We start from the raw sequence: 17,544 nt of genomic DNA on the forward strand, positions 1-17,544 counted from the left end.
TATCATGGCCAACCATGTAATGAAAAGTCTGTGGCACTAATCCAACAATTTGGAGCTATTTATAATGTGAACTATTCAGGGATAAACTTAGTAACCAGTTTACATTAAAAATTAATCTAGTGTGAGCCATGGTACTTTTTCATAGCATTCTTAATGTGATTAGAAATTCATGTCTAAAAATATATTTATGTAAGTTGGTAATATCTAGAAAATAGCTCATTTAGTAATAATTTAAGCTACTTAATTTTTTCCTATGTTGTGGCACTTTAAAAATAGGTTTACACATATATAGCCAGACAGGGGGAGTGAGTGGGAGGCCTCTGGTTGAGAAAAATTCTCTCTCCTTTTATCCTAGTTATATTGGTGTTTTTACAGCCATGAATTTGGTACTATCCTTTTTTTCTGGCCTTACAGAGTAACCCTTTTGGGATTATACCTGCTTTGCATTTCCTACTGAGTTAGATGTTAATATGTTAATTGCTAGGTAATAAAAAAGTTTAGCAATCTAATGGAATGGCTTTCCTTTTTTTTTAATTCTTCTGATAGTCATTTGACAGTTACATTTTCACATCTCCCTTAGATTGTCTTTATACCCAAGATTTTATCATTTTGAATCCCACTACAGTTATGATAGAGATGAAAACTTTAAGGGGGAAGTAACCCTGATATAAAATCGTATAAACCATAAAAGTACCCAAAGAGATCCAACAGTTCAGTAATTTGTCTTCTACTTGAGAAAGTGCCTGGGGCTCCTCTGTACCTTGCTCTGTGACTGTCTCTCTGAGAGCACTCATCTTTGCATGTCTTACATTATGTTAATCATTTTGCTTCTAGCACTTAATGGACAAGAACATTAATGATAATAACCATGTATCTTATTTCTCTGTAGGAGGTCTCTAGCAGAATATTTGAGCCATTGAAAGGAATCAGTGAATCTGTTTTCTTGACATAGCATTCCTGTGGCATTCCAGGAATCCTTAACTCTGCCCTTACTTATGCTCACAGCTTCCCATTTTCCAGAGTTGAGTGTTATTTCAATAAATGTGTTTACTTAGAAAGACTTCTGTGGGAGGAGGGGAGGGAGGCTTAAGAGGGAGAGGATAAATGTATAATGATGTCTGATTAGAGTTGTATGGCAGAAGCCAGCACGACATTGTAAAGTAATTTTCCTCCAACTAAAAAATAAATTTAAAAAAAGAAAGACTTCTGCACAACAGTTATTTCTGCATATTTACCCAAAGTAAGTCTACCTAATTAATATTATTAATTAAAAAATAATTGAATGTGACTTCAGAAGGATTTCGGAGTTCTTTTAGATTTGTTTTTTCACTAAGTTATGTTTTGTCAAACACTAATTTAGTAAGGTTTATATATATGTATATATTTTATGTAACAAAAAGACCTCTGTCACAAAATAAATTTGGCAATACCTGGGTTGCAAGAAGATAACATTACTTTTCTTTCATCAGAATGTTAACATGAGCTAATGTGTTTAAAGATTTAGATATAATACATGTTTTCTGTTGAATGTTTTCTGGTTTTTGTGTGTGTGTGTGAACCTTTGATACCAGTGTTCTCAGAAACAGCTTGGGAAATGCTGTTTTAGACTAACCTTTAACAGGAAGGAAGCAGAGGATCAACGAGGTTGTTTGTGTCAGGGGTGACTAAGCTGCATCCAAGCATGGTGACTAATAATTGCTGTCTTTAGCTTGTTTCAGGGGAGATTTTTTTTTTTTATATATATATATTGAAATCACCTAACTAAACCCACTGTGCAGTAATGTTGAAAAGCAGGGAAGAGAGCTGACTTGGCTGAGCCGTGGTTTATAGTATAGCAGCAGATTTCCGTTGAAATCCTTTTTCCTTTCCCACCTCAAATATAGCTAGCTGTTCTTATTCTTCTCAGGCAGAAGAAGCTTACTCACAAAGGAGCTGAGATGTTAAAAGAACAAAGGTTTCAGTGCTAAGATGCATGACACATTATGATTGTTATTTTTCTGCTTTGTTGAGAAAGCACTCCTTTTGACCAGCTAATACATTGTACAAAACGGGTATCACCTTTGTTTCTCTTTGGTTCATTTTTGGCTCTTCACATTGACAACATGCCCTATTACTATGTGTTCATTAAAATTCGATAGCAGGAAAGCAATTATAAAGTCCCTGGAGGGCAGTTTAATAATTTTGGCTGGCAGTTGGACCTGGTAGTTTTTCTTTATATTTTTATTCAGTTATATAAGGGGAGACTTTTTGTTTTCAGTAAAACAAACCACTTAAGAAAATGTAGTGTTGGATGTTCAGTCAACATGACAACTCAAGGAAGTGTTTACATTTTCTTCCTATTTTCGTAGTAAGATGTATAAGGATTTAGGAATTTCTGAAGTAGATATTAGTATTGGGAGGATAAATTATTTTGTCACACCTCTCTCTTCCTAACTGATTACTATATTGCTTTGTAAGGCATCAATGTAATGAACCTGGCACAGTGGAGGGCACCCAGTAACATTTCCATGATTAATAAAATGTGTATTGGGATGTCAAGACATTTGACTTTTAAGGTTCACTAGTTCAGACTCTTCATTTTACAGATAAAGAATTCAGGCCCAAAGAAATTCATTTTAATAGTTAATGTTTTTCTTCCAATGTCTCTGAAGCATCTCTGACTTGAACTGGAACTTATCAAATATATGTACATATGTATACACAGTTTCATGAGAAATTTCCAGCATAGAAGTCAGTTATAGAATATATGTTAAAAATATAAATTTGAATTTAGGCCTATTTCATGAACATTAAAAGCCACGTACATGGATGTGTGTGTGCATACGTGCGTGCTCAGTCACTCAGTCGACTTGTGTCCGACTCTTTACAATCTCATAGTCTGTAGCCCGCCAGGCTCCTCTCTCCATGGAATTCTCCAGCAAGAATACTTGAGTGGGTTGCCATTTCTTCCTACAGGGGATCTTCCTGACCCAAGGACCGAAGCGAGGTCTCCTGCGTCTCTTGCATTGGCAGGTGGATTTTTTTACTACTGAGCCACCTGGGAAGCCCTCCAAGTATACTGATAACCTCTGCTAATTCATCTAGCCTCAACATCCAACTTATTTCTACACTAATATAAGAGAAATTGAGTCATTTAGATGAATTTTATTTGCTTTGCAGTCTCAGTATATTCTTCATTTGACTTGCTCAGAAAAATGCAGAAAGAATGGTGATTAATTCTTCCCTCAGAAGTAAGCCCCTCAAACTGCCTGTGATTTTTATTACCATTTGTATGAGTGAGTATTGTTGCCGTATTTGTAAGATCTTTAAGAATCTAGTAACATCTAGGGATCTTCTTTTTTAAAAAGTGTACATAAACAAAGTTTATGTGCTATTTATTGGGCCTTTTATAGAAATAATCTTCAAATTCCAAACTCTATCTCTTGCCAGCTCAAAACCTTTAGGAACTTTTCATCCCTTACATTATAGACTCCAGAATTTTTAAAATTGACTGTAAAAGGTGCCTAGCATCCAGCCTCTGCCTGTTTTTCTAACCTCATCTTTCTCTAACACCCCACACACAGTGTTCTAATTGGACTATTGGTTGTTTTCTAGAGTGATGCCCATTAAAATATTTATAACTTTGCTGATGTTGTTCTAAGCAAAGAATATCTTCCTTGCCTATTGGAATCCAGTTCTTTGTTTAAAACCTAACATTAATGCAAAGCCTTGAACCAATTCATACAAGCAGAAGTAGTATTTCCTTTTTTGTGCTCTCGTAGACATTTTCCCCTTTTTTTTGAGGCATTTACAGTTAGATTGTGTTATAGTTTTTTTGTGTATTACTTTGTTTTCAAAGTGGGGTGGTGATTTTTTAGGGGATGAAATCAGAATGTTATTTGCCACTCAGTAGCTGCTGAAAACTTGCCTGGAGATGGAACATAGGGGAGACAGGAGGAGGACTGTTTTCTGTTTTTGTTTTTTTTAGTTAAGACAGCTGTCGTCTAACACAAAGCTAAATCACAGTCAGCCGAAAGAGTCTTTAAGAAACTTTTTTAAATGAAATGAAATCAGTGTATGTATACATTACTATATATAAAATAAATAGCTAATGGGAAGTTGCTGTGTAAAACAGGGAGCTCAATGTGGTGCTCTGTGACAACCTAGAGGGGTGGGGAGGAGGTTCAAGAGTAAGGGAACATATGTATGCTTGTGGCTGATTCATGTTGTTGTATGGCAAAAGCCAACACAATATTGTAAAGCAATTATCCTCCAATTTAAAATAAATTTTAAAAAGTTATAGATAATGGCAGTCTTCCTCATTCAGACTTAGTGAATCATCATCTTGGAAAAAGGGCCCATAAATATGTATTTTTAAAATTCTGTTCCATAACCAGTTTTAGGAATATTATATTTGAATATCTTCAGATTGAGTTAGACTTAAATTTAGTTGAAAAACCTTTCTCCCTCATCTGTATCTTGTGCACTTCCTGTTGAGCAGTCTTCTTTGACATTTGGACAGTGTGAGCATAATACCAGAAGGTCTGGAAAACCATAGGCAGAGCCACAAAAGCCTGGGAGTGGAATGTCAAACCACTGACCTGTAGGGTTACTGTATGACGTTTGTTCTTTCTCTGAAGTATTTATTTTTCTTCTCTCTGTATTTGCAGGACATTGCTCGACTCTTGCAAGAAAAGGAGTTACAGGAAGAGAAAAAGCGAAAGAAACACTTTCCAGAGTCTTCTGGAGTCAGTGCTTACGGTGATAGTTACTATTATGAAGATGGAGGTAACAATTCCGGTCTTTGGACTCAGTTGCGAGACAGCCTTTAAATTTGTCTATAAAGTGACTCTGTGCCCATTTAGATTTGTGGTGGAATTTTATCTTACCTAATGAATCCATCTGTTCTTTAGATGGATGACCAGAGTCATTTTTATGGCTGTAGAATGTGAATATAGTTTAGCAAAATCTGACGTGTTCTTTTGCACTGTTGCTACTTGGAATGTTATATAACATTCTAAGCACATAAACTAGGGTATGGAAAAATGGCAGATGAGTCTCTGCCCCAAGGAAATCTGGGCAGTACTGTTTGAAGCCTCAAAGTAGCACAAATAATAAAGGAGGTACAGCATTTATAGATTACTGGATACCAAAGCTTTTTTCCCATGCCTCTTATCTTTTAAACCTAGGCCAATGGATTATCCTGCTGGTGACAAAATTGAATATTATGATTTTTTTTCTGTTGAGTTTTTGCTTTTGATGCTTTCTTTGCTATTTGATTACCATATAGAAAGTTTTCTGAGAGAGAGAGATCCCTTCTCTAATGCCTGCTTCTGCAGTGTGGTGGTGGTAGCACTTGTGGTAATGGTGATTCTTTATCTTAAAAGTGTGTTGGGAAATGAGTATTTGCAAATATTATTTAGTTCTTTTTAAAGACATGTCAAAGGAAGGATGTTTCCTATAGTTTTTAGTGTCAGTATTTAACCGTAGTTCAGCTTGGAGACCATGTGCTGTGCTGTGCTTAGTAGTTCAGTCACATCTGACTCTTTGTGACCCCGTGAACTGTAGTCCACCAGGTGCCTGGGGACTGCCTGGGGATTCTCCAGGCAAGAATACTGTCATGGGTTGCCATGCCCTCCTCCAGGGGATCTTCTCAATCCAGGGATCGAACCCAGGTCTCCTGCATTGCAGGCGGATTCTTGACCCTATGAACCAACTTGGCTTCTGTGGTAGCTCAGTTGGATACCATACTTAGGATACCAAATACCAACCAAATAAAATCTAAAGGCAGCTCCTAGAGAGTGAAGATTTTAAGATGAGTAATACCCAAGGCCCCTGAAAATTAATTATCAGTTGCTTTTCTATAGTATCATAAAAGCTAAGTAGGTATTTTTCTTTGGTGAGTAGAGTGAAAAGTATGTGTATGTAGATAATAGGATTATTATAGTTGAGTCTTCCAGTCACATTGTTGTAAATCTTTCAAAATGAGTAGAGCTCGACTCTGTAACACCGTTAGTGAGCAGATTGACTCTCTGCTTGTGGCCTGGTGTGTTCTTCCACACATGAAATACTCAACTCTGTTTTGATAGCCATTTTCCTTATCCTGGTTTTTCTAGTCAAGTCATGTGATACATCATTCAGGAAGAAAAATTGCCAGTATTTTTCTGTACTAGCGATTAGAAGGTAAAGAGTTACTCGTCAGCTTTAATTAAAATCTTAGAGATATGATGTGGTGTTTTTTTGTTTTTTTTGTAATTCTGCTGGAAGGCATGTTCATTGCAAATAAAAATATAACCATTCTAAACTTTTGAGTCTAAAAACATTAGGGTGGTAAATAAGTACACTAAAGTACTGATTTTAGCATTCTTCATTTAAAACCTTACACTTAATGAATTGGGACTCAAACCTGGTGGTTTTGACCAGAGTATTGTCATTGTGATTTATCTCTATAGACTGTGTTAAGAATTCAGTAGATTTTCAGGGATACCTAAATTTTTTAAAAATTTATATTTAATGCTTTTGTAAACTTTCAGAGAATGCTGTATGTGCTTTTCTTGGAGTTGGGGCTGGGGGGATTAGGAATAGGATCTAGGGATCTCCTGAGTGTGTACCTGTAAAGTACTGTTGGAATTTCTCTTCAGTTGTGTTGTTGTTGGGAGATGATACATTGCTAAACATGTGATCTTCATTTATATGCCTTTTAGTTAGACCAAGGTGAGTTCCATAGAAACCACATTGTAGTCCAGCCGACATTTACAAAGCAGCTGTATGTTCTTTGCAGTGGTCCTTTCCCAACACATAAGGGATATTCTTGAATTGTACTTCTCTGACTTTGAGTGCAATACGATTTTTGTCTGTCTTACATAATAATCACAGCGAATCATTATGGAAGTGGTCGCTTTAGCTTTCATTTTACTTAAACTTTAATAAATTAATCTTTAAAAAGTAATCATTTATAGATTTTCTACAAATCTGGAATTATCCAAAACCCCTGTCAGATTTATATCAACTGAAATTGTATATCTTATTTATGAATCCATGTTTCTCTTTCAAAGCCACTCACCTGTGTTGCCGGCATATTAGAGATTTTTTTTAAGTCATGGTCTTTGGAGTCATTAGACCTTGATTCAAGTTATATCCCTTCCTTAGAAAAATTGTAATATTAAGGAAGTTATCCACTATAATCACTGTAATCCTTTTTCTCACCTGTAAAATGGAGATTCTAAAAATGTATCCTTCACATGGATGTTGAAAAGATTAAACAATAGAATTTTTGTGAAGACTTATTAAACTCCAAAGTACTATTATTTGTACATATATTAATGTAAAGTGGACTTCCCTGGTGGCTCAGATGGTAAAGTATCTGCCTACAATGTGGGAGACCCAGGTTCGATCCCTGGGTTGGGAAGATCCTCTGGAGAAGGAAATGGCAACCCACTCCAGTACTCTTGCCTGGAAGATCCCATGGACGGAGGAGAGTGGTAGGCTACAATCCACGGGGTCACAAAGAGTCAGACACGACTGAGTGACTTCACTTTTCACTTTAATGTAATGTGTGTATTAAATAATATTTAGTCTGTCCAGACAAAAATCATTTTATTTTGAAAGACAAACATGGAAGAACACAAAATGTTTGCAAATATATGTGTGTGTAAGTGTATATATGTATATATATATATACACACACACATATATATGTATACGTATATACATATATGTATGTATGTATGTATTGCCTATAAGGAAGTTAATTGTATTTGCCAAATAACTTGGTCTCAAGAAACATAGAAGTCTCAGTCCTTAACTGGACAGGGTTTTAAAGGATTCAAACATTCCTCCATCCCTTCCTTTTTTTTTGCCCGAGGTTTAAAGATATCACAGGTGATCACAATAAATATTTTTCCCTATCAACTCTGTGAAAATGTAGTGACAGTTCTGTTCTAATTCTTGCAACACACTTCCCTAAAGTACAGCTGTTAATATCTGTTAACATATTGAAAGAAGTAAAAATAAAAAACAATAAAACAATCCTGACTTCACAACTCCATGTTGAAAACAAAACCTTTCTTTTCTCTTTTTGGGTTTACAGGCAGGATTCACTCCTGCAGTTTTCTGTGGGAACATTGGTATTAACACTAAACCATTGTTTCCTCCTCGTGGTGGTCATCGTCTAAGTAGCTGGTCAGTATTATGTTAATTCACAGCAGTAGTATATAGATTCTTTCTCAGTTGTCAAGATAGCACTTAAAATAATAGTTTGCTTAAACATATTTTTTTAATACAGAGAGTAACTGTTCTGTTTCACTTTTGCTTTATGTAAAAAATAAATTTTATCGTAAATTATGAAGATAAATACCTCTACAGACTTTTTAGAAAACAGGTTTTAATTTAGACATCGTCTTTGAAGCAAATGTTCTTTTATTCTGGAAAGCTCAAGAAGAAACCATTTATAGAGTTTTGAGTGCAAGCTTTTTTGGCATCATTGATGCATTTAACACATATCCACATCTCCCCTTCCTGTATTCCTTCACTAGATTAACAATAACAAACATTAACAAAAGCTAAGAGCCCAAAACCAAACCAAACAAACAAAAAACCCCTGATAACTAAGGAAAGGTATGGTTATTTATTTTTTCTACATCCCATCCAGTTACAAGAGCTGCTTCAAATGCAGTTCAGCAAGTGACTAATTCCAATGGGGAATCTTGGCTGTCTTAACAATTTTCCATGGAATTAGGATTTCTTTTTGTTATTTCCCCATTATAGTAAAAGTTTTTGGAAATGTTAAATATGCTCTTGGAATATGCGTTGTTAATTCGTTTCCTTTGTTTTCGTAGTTTGCTTGATCCTAAAAGAGACCTGACAACAAAGCACCATGTATGTGCTGTTTCTATTGTTAAACTTAGGGACTTGTATATTTAGCACATGTTGTATTTCTATATACAGAATACAGTATCATAAAGCTTTTTGAAATGTGTTTAGGAATTGGCTTCTTTTTATGATTCCGTTATGGCATCTATTTTTAATTATTTTCCTCTGCACAGCTTCAAGTAAGATTTGAAGCAGAGTCATCCAAAGATAACAGGGTCATTTATTCACATAAAATTCTCCTTTGCTCCCTCTTCTTCCACACTGAACTGTAATTTGTCTGGGAATGTTTGCTTTAGCCACCTAAGGGGAGAGGATGGAAGAATACAAAATCTGTGGATCATCTTTCTGAACCAAAGAGAAACTAGCAATATTCTGATATAAATTTATTGTTATTTCCAATAAGTATATTTGAAAGTCTCTGACTGGAATCACAAAGCTTAGTTCTTTTTCTATTTTTATAAGATTCCCTCATCTCTCACTCACTGTGCCCCCCCCCCATATACTAGTTCCAAATTGATTTTATAAATAGAATTGAACACTTAATGACTGGAATTTTTGTTATTGGCAAATATTAAAGTACTATGTTAATCCTTCCCTAATCATGATCAAGCTCTTCTTTCAGATTTAACTTATTTCATTTAATTTCATTTTAGTTTTATTACCTTTTTGGCTATGTACCTAGAATCCTTCATGTATGCACAGACCATTCCGGCAAATACTCATCCATTCGTTTCAGTTTGTTAAACTGAAAAAATGGTCTTCTTCATTTTAAAATATATTAAACTTGAGGGCTGTCTCCATCCTGTAGTGAGTCCATACTCAATCATTAAGTTAACCTGCATTTCTGTTTTTCACGTTCCTCCACCTCTGCTCAGACCAGCCATGGTCAAGGAGGGCAAGGGAGTTGGGTTCTGGAAGCTCAAGGCCTTGTAGACTCCAACATGAGGAAAAGACTGTGAAGCACAGGAGGGAGAGATCCAGACATCCACAGGAGAACTTGGGAGAACCGGAAGAGCACTGTTCGTCAGAGAAACCTCTGTCATCTTCTAGCTCAGGTCAAGTGAGGGACGATCCCCAAATTAACACTGAGCCTGAAAGAAAACGCTGTGGCCACGAGAGGCTTCGGAGACCTCCCCTCCCCAGGATCAGTGGTGAGGTGCTTCTGAGCACTGAATCGGAGGACTGGGAGGCTCACCCTAGCCATCGAACTCAGAACTGGGAAAAACAGTTCAGACAGCAAGACCAGCTCTCTCCCAAAACCTCATGGAAAGCAGGGCTTCCCTGCAAGGAAGCCGTTTATAGGAGGGACCATGGGCAAGGTGAGCACAGAGAGAGGAAACGCAGGCCCCGGACTCCTCCCTTCTCAGAGAGAGAGGAGCAGCTCCAGCTCCACGACACAGGTAATGAAGGCCAGCCTGGTCGGAAGTCCCGCTATCGTGTATATACATACAAACAAATATATCTGTTAAGCACCGTAGACAACATGTCCTTTCTCTCTGGTTTATGCTTATGGCTTTGAAATAAATCCTGGGGCCAGATATTACAAAAGGTATTTACTTAATCTCAGATCTTAAGAAGGAGAATATCTGTACCTTTTCCCTTCTGCTTTCTAAGAGAGTACACACTCCTTGCAAGGTTCTTCCAGCCTCAAGATTGCAGTGGAGGTGCCTGTCCCAGGTACAATTTTTAATCTGCCAAGATCTTACATCAGAGATTCTGATACTAACTCAGTGCTATTGAGTTTCTGATTTTGATTCCATGAACCCAGAAGGTCTGATGACACCACCTTCATAATATTTGCCTCCAAAGAAGACCTACAGGGCTGGAAGTACTGGATTTTCTTCACCTCATCTTTCTCAGTTGTGAAGTGAGAGATGAGACAGGTGGTCTCTTAAGATAGTGTTTTTCAAATAGCCTCTAGTTTGTTTTCGTCAGAATCAGCTGGGCTGTTTCCTAAAAATGCAGATTTCTGGATCTTACGTGTGTTACCAATGCCTGGAGTGCAGCCTGGCAACTCGGGCTTGTTTTACCAGGAAGTGATTCTTATGTACTTAAAGTTTGGAAACAGTTGTTTTGAGTCCCTTCCTATGCGTTAACCAGCTTCAGCTCTACAGTTGGTACTCGGAAGCACCAGTGTCAGGTAAGTTCTTGGTACTTACTTAGGAAGGAGGTGAATGGTCGACCTAAGCCTCCAATTTCTGGCATCCCTGTGGCCTAACTCTGAAGCCCGTCACTGACCCAGTAAGGGTTCTCTCCGTGCTTTTCTGGAAACTGCTGCTGTGATGTTTTTCCATATGGCTGTACCACTACGAGTCGTAGCACTGGCTGGCTGGTGTTTTAATTAGACCATACTCATCTCCCTAGTTTTGTTTTGCTCTTATGGAATGTTTACAGAGACTCAGGGGTTATTGGGGGAAAAATACCAAGGAGGTGACTCTTCTTACCTCCTTTCATTTACTGTTGCCCAGCCAACCTCTGCTTCTGATCTGAAGAGTGGTTTCTAGGTTGCAGGTTCATGTTGATTCTTTTGGTTCCCCCTATCATTTTATCTCTTCCTGTCATGTTAGTCCTTTAAGTTTTTTAAGGACTTGGTGATAAAGAAAATGAAGATCCAGTTCAGCAAGTATCTATATGCCGCAAATCTTCTTGCCTCAGGCTTTATGTTTAGGGGTAGATGCTTGGATCTGAGCCTCAAACAGTTCATGAGTCAAGCCACAAAGATGGATATGTAAACAAGCAATTGCAAATTTGATATACTTTGAACAAAGAGCTCTGGGGCAATAGAGAAGGAAGCGATAAAATCTACCTGGAGTATGTTTTGTAAGTTACCTTATATCAGATTTAGAAAGATATGTTGGAGTCCAAAAAGTGTCAGGGAGGAAGGGTGATTTCATCGACTTCTGCATTTCTGATTTTGTGAATCCAACCCTCTAAGTCTGCTCTGAGGGCTGGTTAACCTCTATGGCTTGTTTAGTATGCTCAAGAGTATTTTAAACAGACTCAGAAAGAGTGGAAATAATATGAAAGAAACTCACAGTGACTCACAGACTCTACTACTGGAGTTGTAGGCAAACATTTTGTTCCTTTTATTTTAATAGCATAAGAGTTTTAAAAACAGTGTGACTAGGCTGTTACTAAAATGGCAACAACATAGCTACTAGCATCTGTCATCTTATTTTCAGCTTACTTTGCAGATTTCACCTACAAAGACTTTGTTGGCATTTGATTTTGTGAGCTACCCACCACCCTAAAATAGGTCAGAAGATTACATTAAAATGTAATTATGTACTGGTGTCTATTCTTGCTGTTGTAAAAGTTCTTAAAGTTGTTAGCATAGGCCAAAGTTCTGTTTAACCTAATAATGAAGAAACCAGCAGGACAACAGAGAGCTAGTTTTAAGAGCACTGGTTTATGGGACAATCAGTTGAAAAAGGAATACAATAAAATTGCTAAATTAAATATATGATTGGCTAATTTTCTAAAGAGCAGTAAATCCATACTACCTTTGAGGGTAACATCGCTACTGGGCTATTAGATTGAAACAGCTTATTAATTTTCTGGAATTTAACTTCCAACCTCTCAGAGCCATTAAACACCATTCTATGATATTCCCAAGACTGGCTTCTTACAAAATACATGTGAATGGTATCAGGATCCATGTGTCAATATATATAAGCTTATTCCATAGTTTGAGATAAGTTTATCTTGAATACCAGTACTTTTAGCAGTTTTATTTTATCAGAATTTCTTTAAAGGTAAGCTTTGTTTGTTTACTGAGGGAGGTTCTTATTTTCTCAAACTGGAGAATGATGAACAGAAAAAAATAAGCAAGAATTTGATTAAAAAGTGATTGTGGAACTGTTGAAAATGTGGCTCACCTGCTTTTTGAAAGCTAGTTTCCAGATTATGTTTAGGTTACCAAAATGAAGACCATCATTTTCTTAATTTCTTTGAATTAACTATATTTAATAACATTTTGAAGCATCTGTTTTCCATAATGACAGGCTTACAGTGTACTATATGAAATTCCTTCTTAGGTACTTAGAAAAGCTCTTTTCAACTTTGGTATGAAGTATGCAGCAGTTTTTCCAGAAAAACATCAATTTCTGCTTTATTGACTATGCCAAAGCCTTTGACTGTGTGGATCACAATAAACTGTGGAAAATTCTAAAAGAGATGGGCATACCAGACCACCTGACCTGTCTCTTGAAAAACCTGTATGCAGGTCAGGAAGCAACAGTTAGAACTGGACATGGAACAACAGACTGGTTCCAAATAGGAAAAGGAGTACGTCAAGGCTGTATATTGTCACCCTGCTTATTTAACTTATATGCAGAGCACATCATGAGAAATGCTGGGCTGGAAGAAGCCCAAACTGGAATCAAGATTGCTGGGAGAAATATCAATAACCTCAGATACGCAGATGACACCACCCTTATGGCAGAAAGTGAAGAGGAACTAAAGAGCCTCTTGATGAAAGTGAAAGAGGAGAGTGAAAAAGTTGGCTTAAAGCTCAACGTTCAGAAAACTAAGATCATGGCATCTGGTCCCATCACTCCATGGGAAATAGATGGGGAAACAGTGGAAACAGTGTCAGACTTTATATTTTTGGGCTCCAAAATCACTGCTGATGGTGATTGCAGCCATGAAATTAAAAGATGCTTACTCATTGGAAGGAGGGTTGTGACCAACCTGGATAGCATATTTAAAAGCAGAGACATTACTTTGCCAACAAAGGTCCCTCTAGTCAAGGCTATGGTTTTTCCAGTGGTCATGTATGGATGTGAGAGTTGGACGGTGAAGAAGGCTGAGTGCTGAAGAATTGATGCTTTTGAACTGTGGTGTTGGAGAAGACTCTTGAGAGTCCCTTGGACCGCAAGGAGATCCAACCAGTCCATCCTAAAGGAGATCAGTCCTGGGTGTTCATTGGAAGAACTGATGTTGAAGCTGAAACTCCAATACTTTGGCCACCTCATGCGAAGGGTTGACTCATTGGAAAAGACCCTAATGCTGGGAAGGATTGAGGGCAGGAGGAGAAGGGGATGACAGAGGATGAGATGGCTGGATGGCATCACTGACTCGATGAACATGGGTTTGGGTAAACTCCGGGTGTTGATGATTGACAGGGAGGCCTGGCGTGCTGTGATTCATGGGGTCGCAAAGAGTTGGACACGACTGAGCGACTGAACTGATGCAGCAGTTAGTCAGCAGTCTTGTCAGTCTAGAAATCTAGTATTCTAGACTGTAGAAATTTTCTATTTAATGAGATCTACAAGTTCCAAAAGTCTCTTGAGAAACCTGTATGCAGATCAGGAAGCAACAGTTAGAACTGGACATGGAACAACAGACTGGTTCCAAATAGGAAAAGGAGTACGTCAAGGCTGTATATTGTCACCCTGCTTATTTAACTTACATGCAGAGTACATCATGAGAAACGCTGGGCTGGAAGAAACACAAGCTGGAATCAAGATTGCCGGGAGAAATATCAATAACCTCAGATATGCAGATGACACCACCCTTATGGCAGAAAGTGAAGAAGAACTAAAGAGCCTCTTGATGAAAGTGAAAGAGGAGAGTGAAAAAGTTGGCTTAAAGCTCAACGTTCAGAAAACTAAGATCATGGCATCTGGTCCCATCACTTCATGGGAAATAGATGGGGAAACAGTGGAAACAGTGTCAGACTTTATATTTTTGGGCTCCAAAATCACTGCTGATGGTGATTGCAGCCATGAAATTAAAACACGCTTACTCCTTGGAAGGAAGGTTATGGCCAACCTGGATAGCATATTTAAAAGCAGAGACATTACTTTGCCAACAAAGGTCCCTCTAGTCAAGGCTATGGTTTTTCCAGTGGTCATGTATGGATGTGAGAGTTGGTTGGTGAAGAAGGCTGAGCACCGCAGAACTGATGCTTTTGAACTGTGGTATTGGAGAAGACTCTTGAGAGTCCCTTGGACTGCAAGGAGATCCAACCAGTCCATCCTAAAGGAGATCAATCCTGGGTGTTCATTGGAAGGACTGATGTTGAAGCTGAAACTCCAATACTTTGGCCACCTCATGGGAAGAGTTGACTCATTAGAAAAGACCCTAATGCTGGGTAGGATTGGGGGCAGGGGGAGAAGGGGACAACAGAGGATGAGATGGTTGGATGGCATCACTGACTCTATGGACATGGGTTTGGGTAGTCTCCGGCTGTTGGTGATGGACAGGGAGACCTGGTGTGCTGCAATTCATGGGGTCGCAAAGAATCGGACATGACTGAGCAACTGAACTGAACTGAACTGAACAAGTTCCAAACAAAGAGTTCAAATAAACTCTTCTCTCTCCCTCTAAATATTTAACCTAGGGAGAAATTACCTCAAAATTTAACAATATTTATTTTTATTGGAGTATAGTTGACATATAAGTTTCAAGTGTATATTTGTATATATTGCAAAATGATCACCAGAGTAAGGCTAGTTAACATCACCACCATACTTAATTACAATTTTTTTTCTTGTGATAAGAACTTTTAAGATTTATTCTCTTAGCAAATTTTAGATGTACAGTATAATACAGTCTCCATACTATACATTATATCCCCATGACTTATTTATTTTATAACCAGAAGTTTGTATTTTATGACTTTCTTTACCCATTTTGCCCATCCTTCAATCCCTCCTCTGACAATCACAAATCTGTTCTTGGTATCTCTGGGCTCAGGATTTTTTGTTTTTGTTGTTTTGTTTTAGATTCCACATATAAGTGAAATTATATATTATTTACCTTTCTCTTTATAGTCCAACTCTCACATCCATACATGACTACTAGAAAAACCAAAGCTTTGACTAGACAGACCTTTGTTGGCAAAATAATGTCTCTGCTTTATAATATGCTGTCTAGGTTGGTCATTACTTTTCTTCCAAGGACCAAGTGTCTTTTAATTTCATGGCTGAAGTCACCAACTGCAGTGATTTGGAGCCCCAAGAAAAGAAAGTCTGTCACTGGTTCCATTGATTCCCCATCTATTTGCCATGAAGTGATGGGACCAGAGGCCAATGATCTTAGTTTGATCAGATGTTGAGGTTTAAGCCAACTTTTTCACTCTCCTCTTTCATCAAGAGGCTCTTTATTTCTTCTTCGCTTTCTGCCATAAGGGTGGTGTCATCTGCATATCTGAGGTTATTGATATTTCTCCTGGCAATCTTGATTCCAGCTTGTGCTTCATCCAGTCCAGCATTTCTCATGATGTACTCTGCATATAAGTTAAATAAGCAGGGTGACAATATACAGCCTTGATGTATTTTGGAACCAGTCTGTTTTTCCATGAGAGTTGGAGTATAAAGAAAGCTGAGTGCTGAAGAATTGATGCTTTTGAACTGTGGTGTTGGAGAAGACTGGAGAGTCCCTTGGACTGCAGGAAGATCCAACCAGTCCATCCTAAAGGAAATCAGTCCTGAGTATTCATTGGGAGGACTGATGCTAAAGCTGAAACCCCAATACTTTGGCCACCTGATGTGAAAAATTGACTCATTTGAAAAGACCCTGATGCTGGGAAGTATTGAAGGTGGGAGGAGAAGGGGACGACAGGGGATGAGATGGTTGAATGGCGTCATCGTCTCAATGGACATGAGTTTGAGTAAGCTCCAGGAGTTGGTGATGGACAGGGAAGCCTGGCATACTGCAGTCCATGGGGTCGCAAAGAGTCGGACACGACTGAGCGACTGAATTGAACTGAACTGAACCTTTTTCTTTCTTACTTTACCTACCAAGATGCCTTCAGGGTCCATTCCTGTTGTTGTAGATGGCAAGATTTAATTCTTTTTATGGCTGAATAATATTCTTCTGTGTGTGTATATGTGTGTGTAAATCTATCTCAGATTTTCTTTATCCATCTATCCATCGTTGGGCACTTAGGTTGTTTCATGTCTTGGCTATTGTAAATAATAATACAGTGAACACAAGGTGCACATATCTCTTTGAGTTTGTATTTTCATTTTTTTCAGATAAATTCCAGACGTAGAATTACTGGATTTTATGGTGGTTCTAATTTTTAAAAAAAAATTTTTTTTGAGAGACTTTTATACTGCTTTTCATAGTGGCTATACCAATTTACATTCTCACCAACAGTGCACAAGGATTTTCTTTTCTTCACATCCTTGCCAACACTTGTTGTTTCTTGTCTTTTTGATAATAGTTATTCTAAAGATGTGCATATGATACCTCATTGTGGTTTTGATTTGCATTTCCCTGATGATTGGTGATGTTCAGCACCTTTTCGTACCTGCTGGCCATCTGTATGTCTCCTTTGGAAAAATGTCTGTTCAGATCTTCTGCCTATTTTTTAATCAGATTGTGTTTTTGCTGTTGAGTTGTATGATTTCTTTATATATTTTTGATGTTAACCCCTTATCAGATATGTGATTAGTGAATATTTTCTCCCATTCTTTTTTTCTCCCATGCCTTTTTATTTTGTTGACAGTTTCCTTTGCTATGAAGTAGTTTTTTAGTTGGATGTTGTTTTGGGTCTTATGTTCAAGTATTCAATCTATTTTGAGTTAATTTTTGTGTATGGTATAGGTAGATGGTCAATTTTCATTCCTTTGAATATGGCTGCCCAGTTTTCCTAGTGGTATTTACTGAAGAGACTGTCCTTTCTCCATTGTCTATTCTTGTCTTCTTTGCTATAAATTAATTGACCATATATGCATCTGG

General features: G+C 37.7%; 1 protein-coding gene across 4 annotated transcripts in view; it reads left to right on the forward strand.

Moving 5' to 3' along the window:
- The window catches only part of CCDC50 (coiled-coil domain containing 50), a 77,923-nt gene that overhangs the window by 42,806 nt on the left and 17,573 nt on the right, over positions 1–17,544 (forward strand). For 3 of the 4 annotated variants that reach the window (XM_081537339.1, XM_081537330.1, XM_081537320.1), the window contains one exon: positions 4,650–4,767. In XM_081537339.1, the coding sequence (XP_081393465.1) occupies positions 4,650–4,767 (118 nt within the window). Of the gene's footprint in view, positions 1–4,649; positions 4,768–9,725; positions 10,251–17,544 lie in introns of all 4 variants that reach the window. The other variant, XM_081537311.1, reaches the window with a different exon arrangement.

Source organism: Giraffa tippelskirchi, chromosome 2 (genome assembly GCF_054371585.1).
Source record: "Giraffa tippelskirchi isolate mGirTip1 chromosome 2, T2T-mGirTip1v1.2.pri, whole genome shotgun sequence".
NCBI classification, from domain to species: domain Eukaryota; kingdom Metazoa; phylum Chordata; class Mammalia; order Artiodactyla; family Giraffidae; genus Giraffa; species Giraffa tippelskirchi.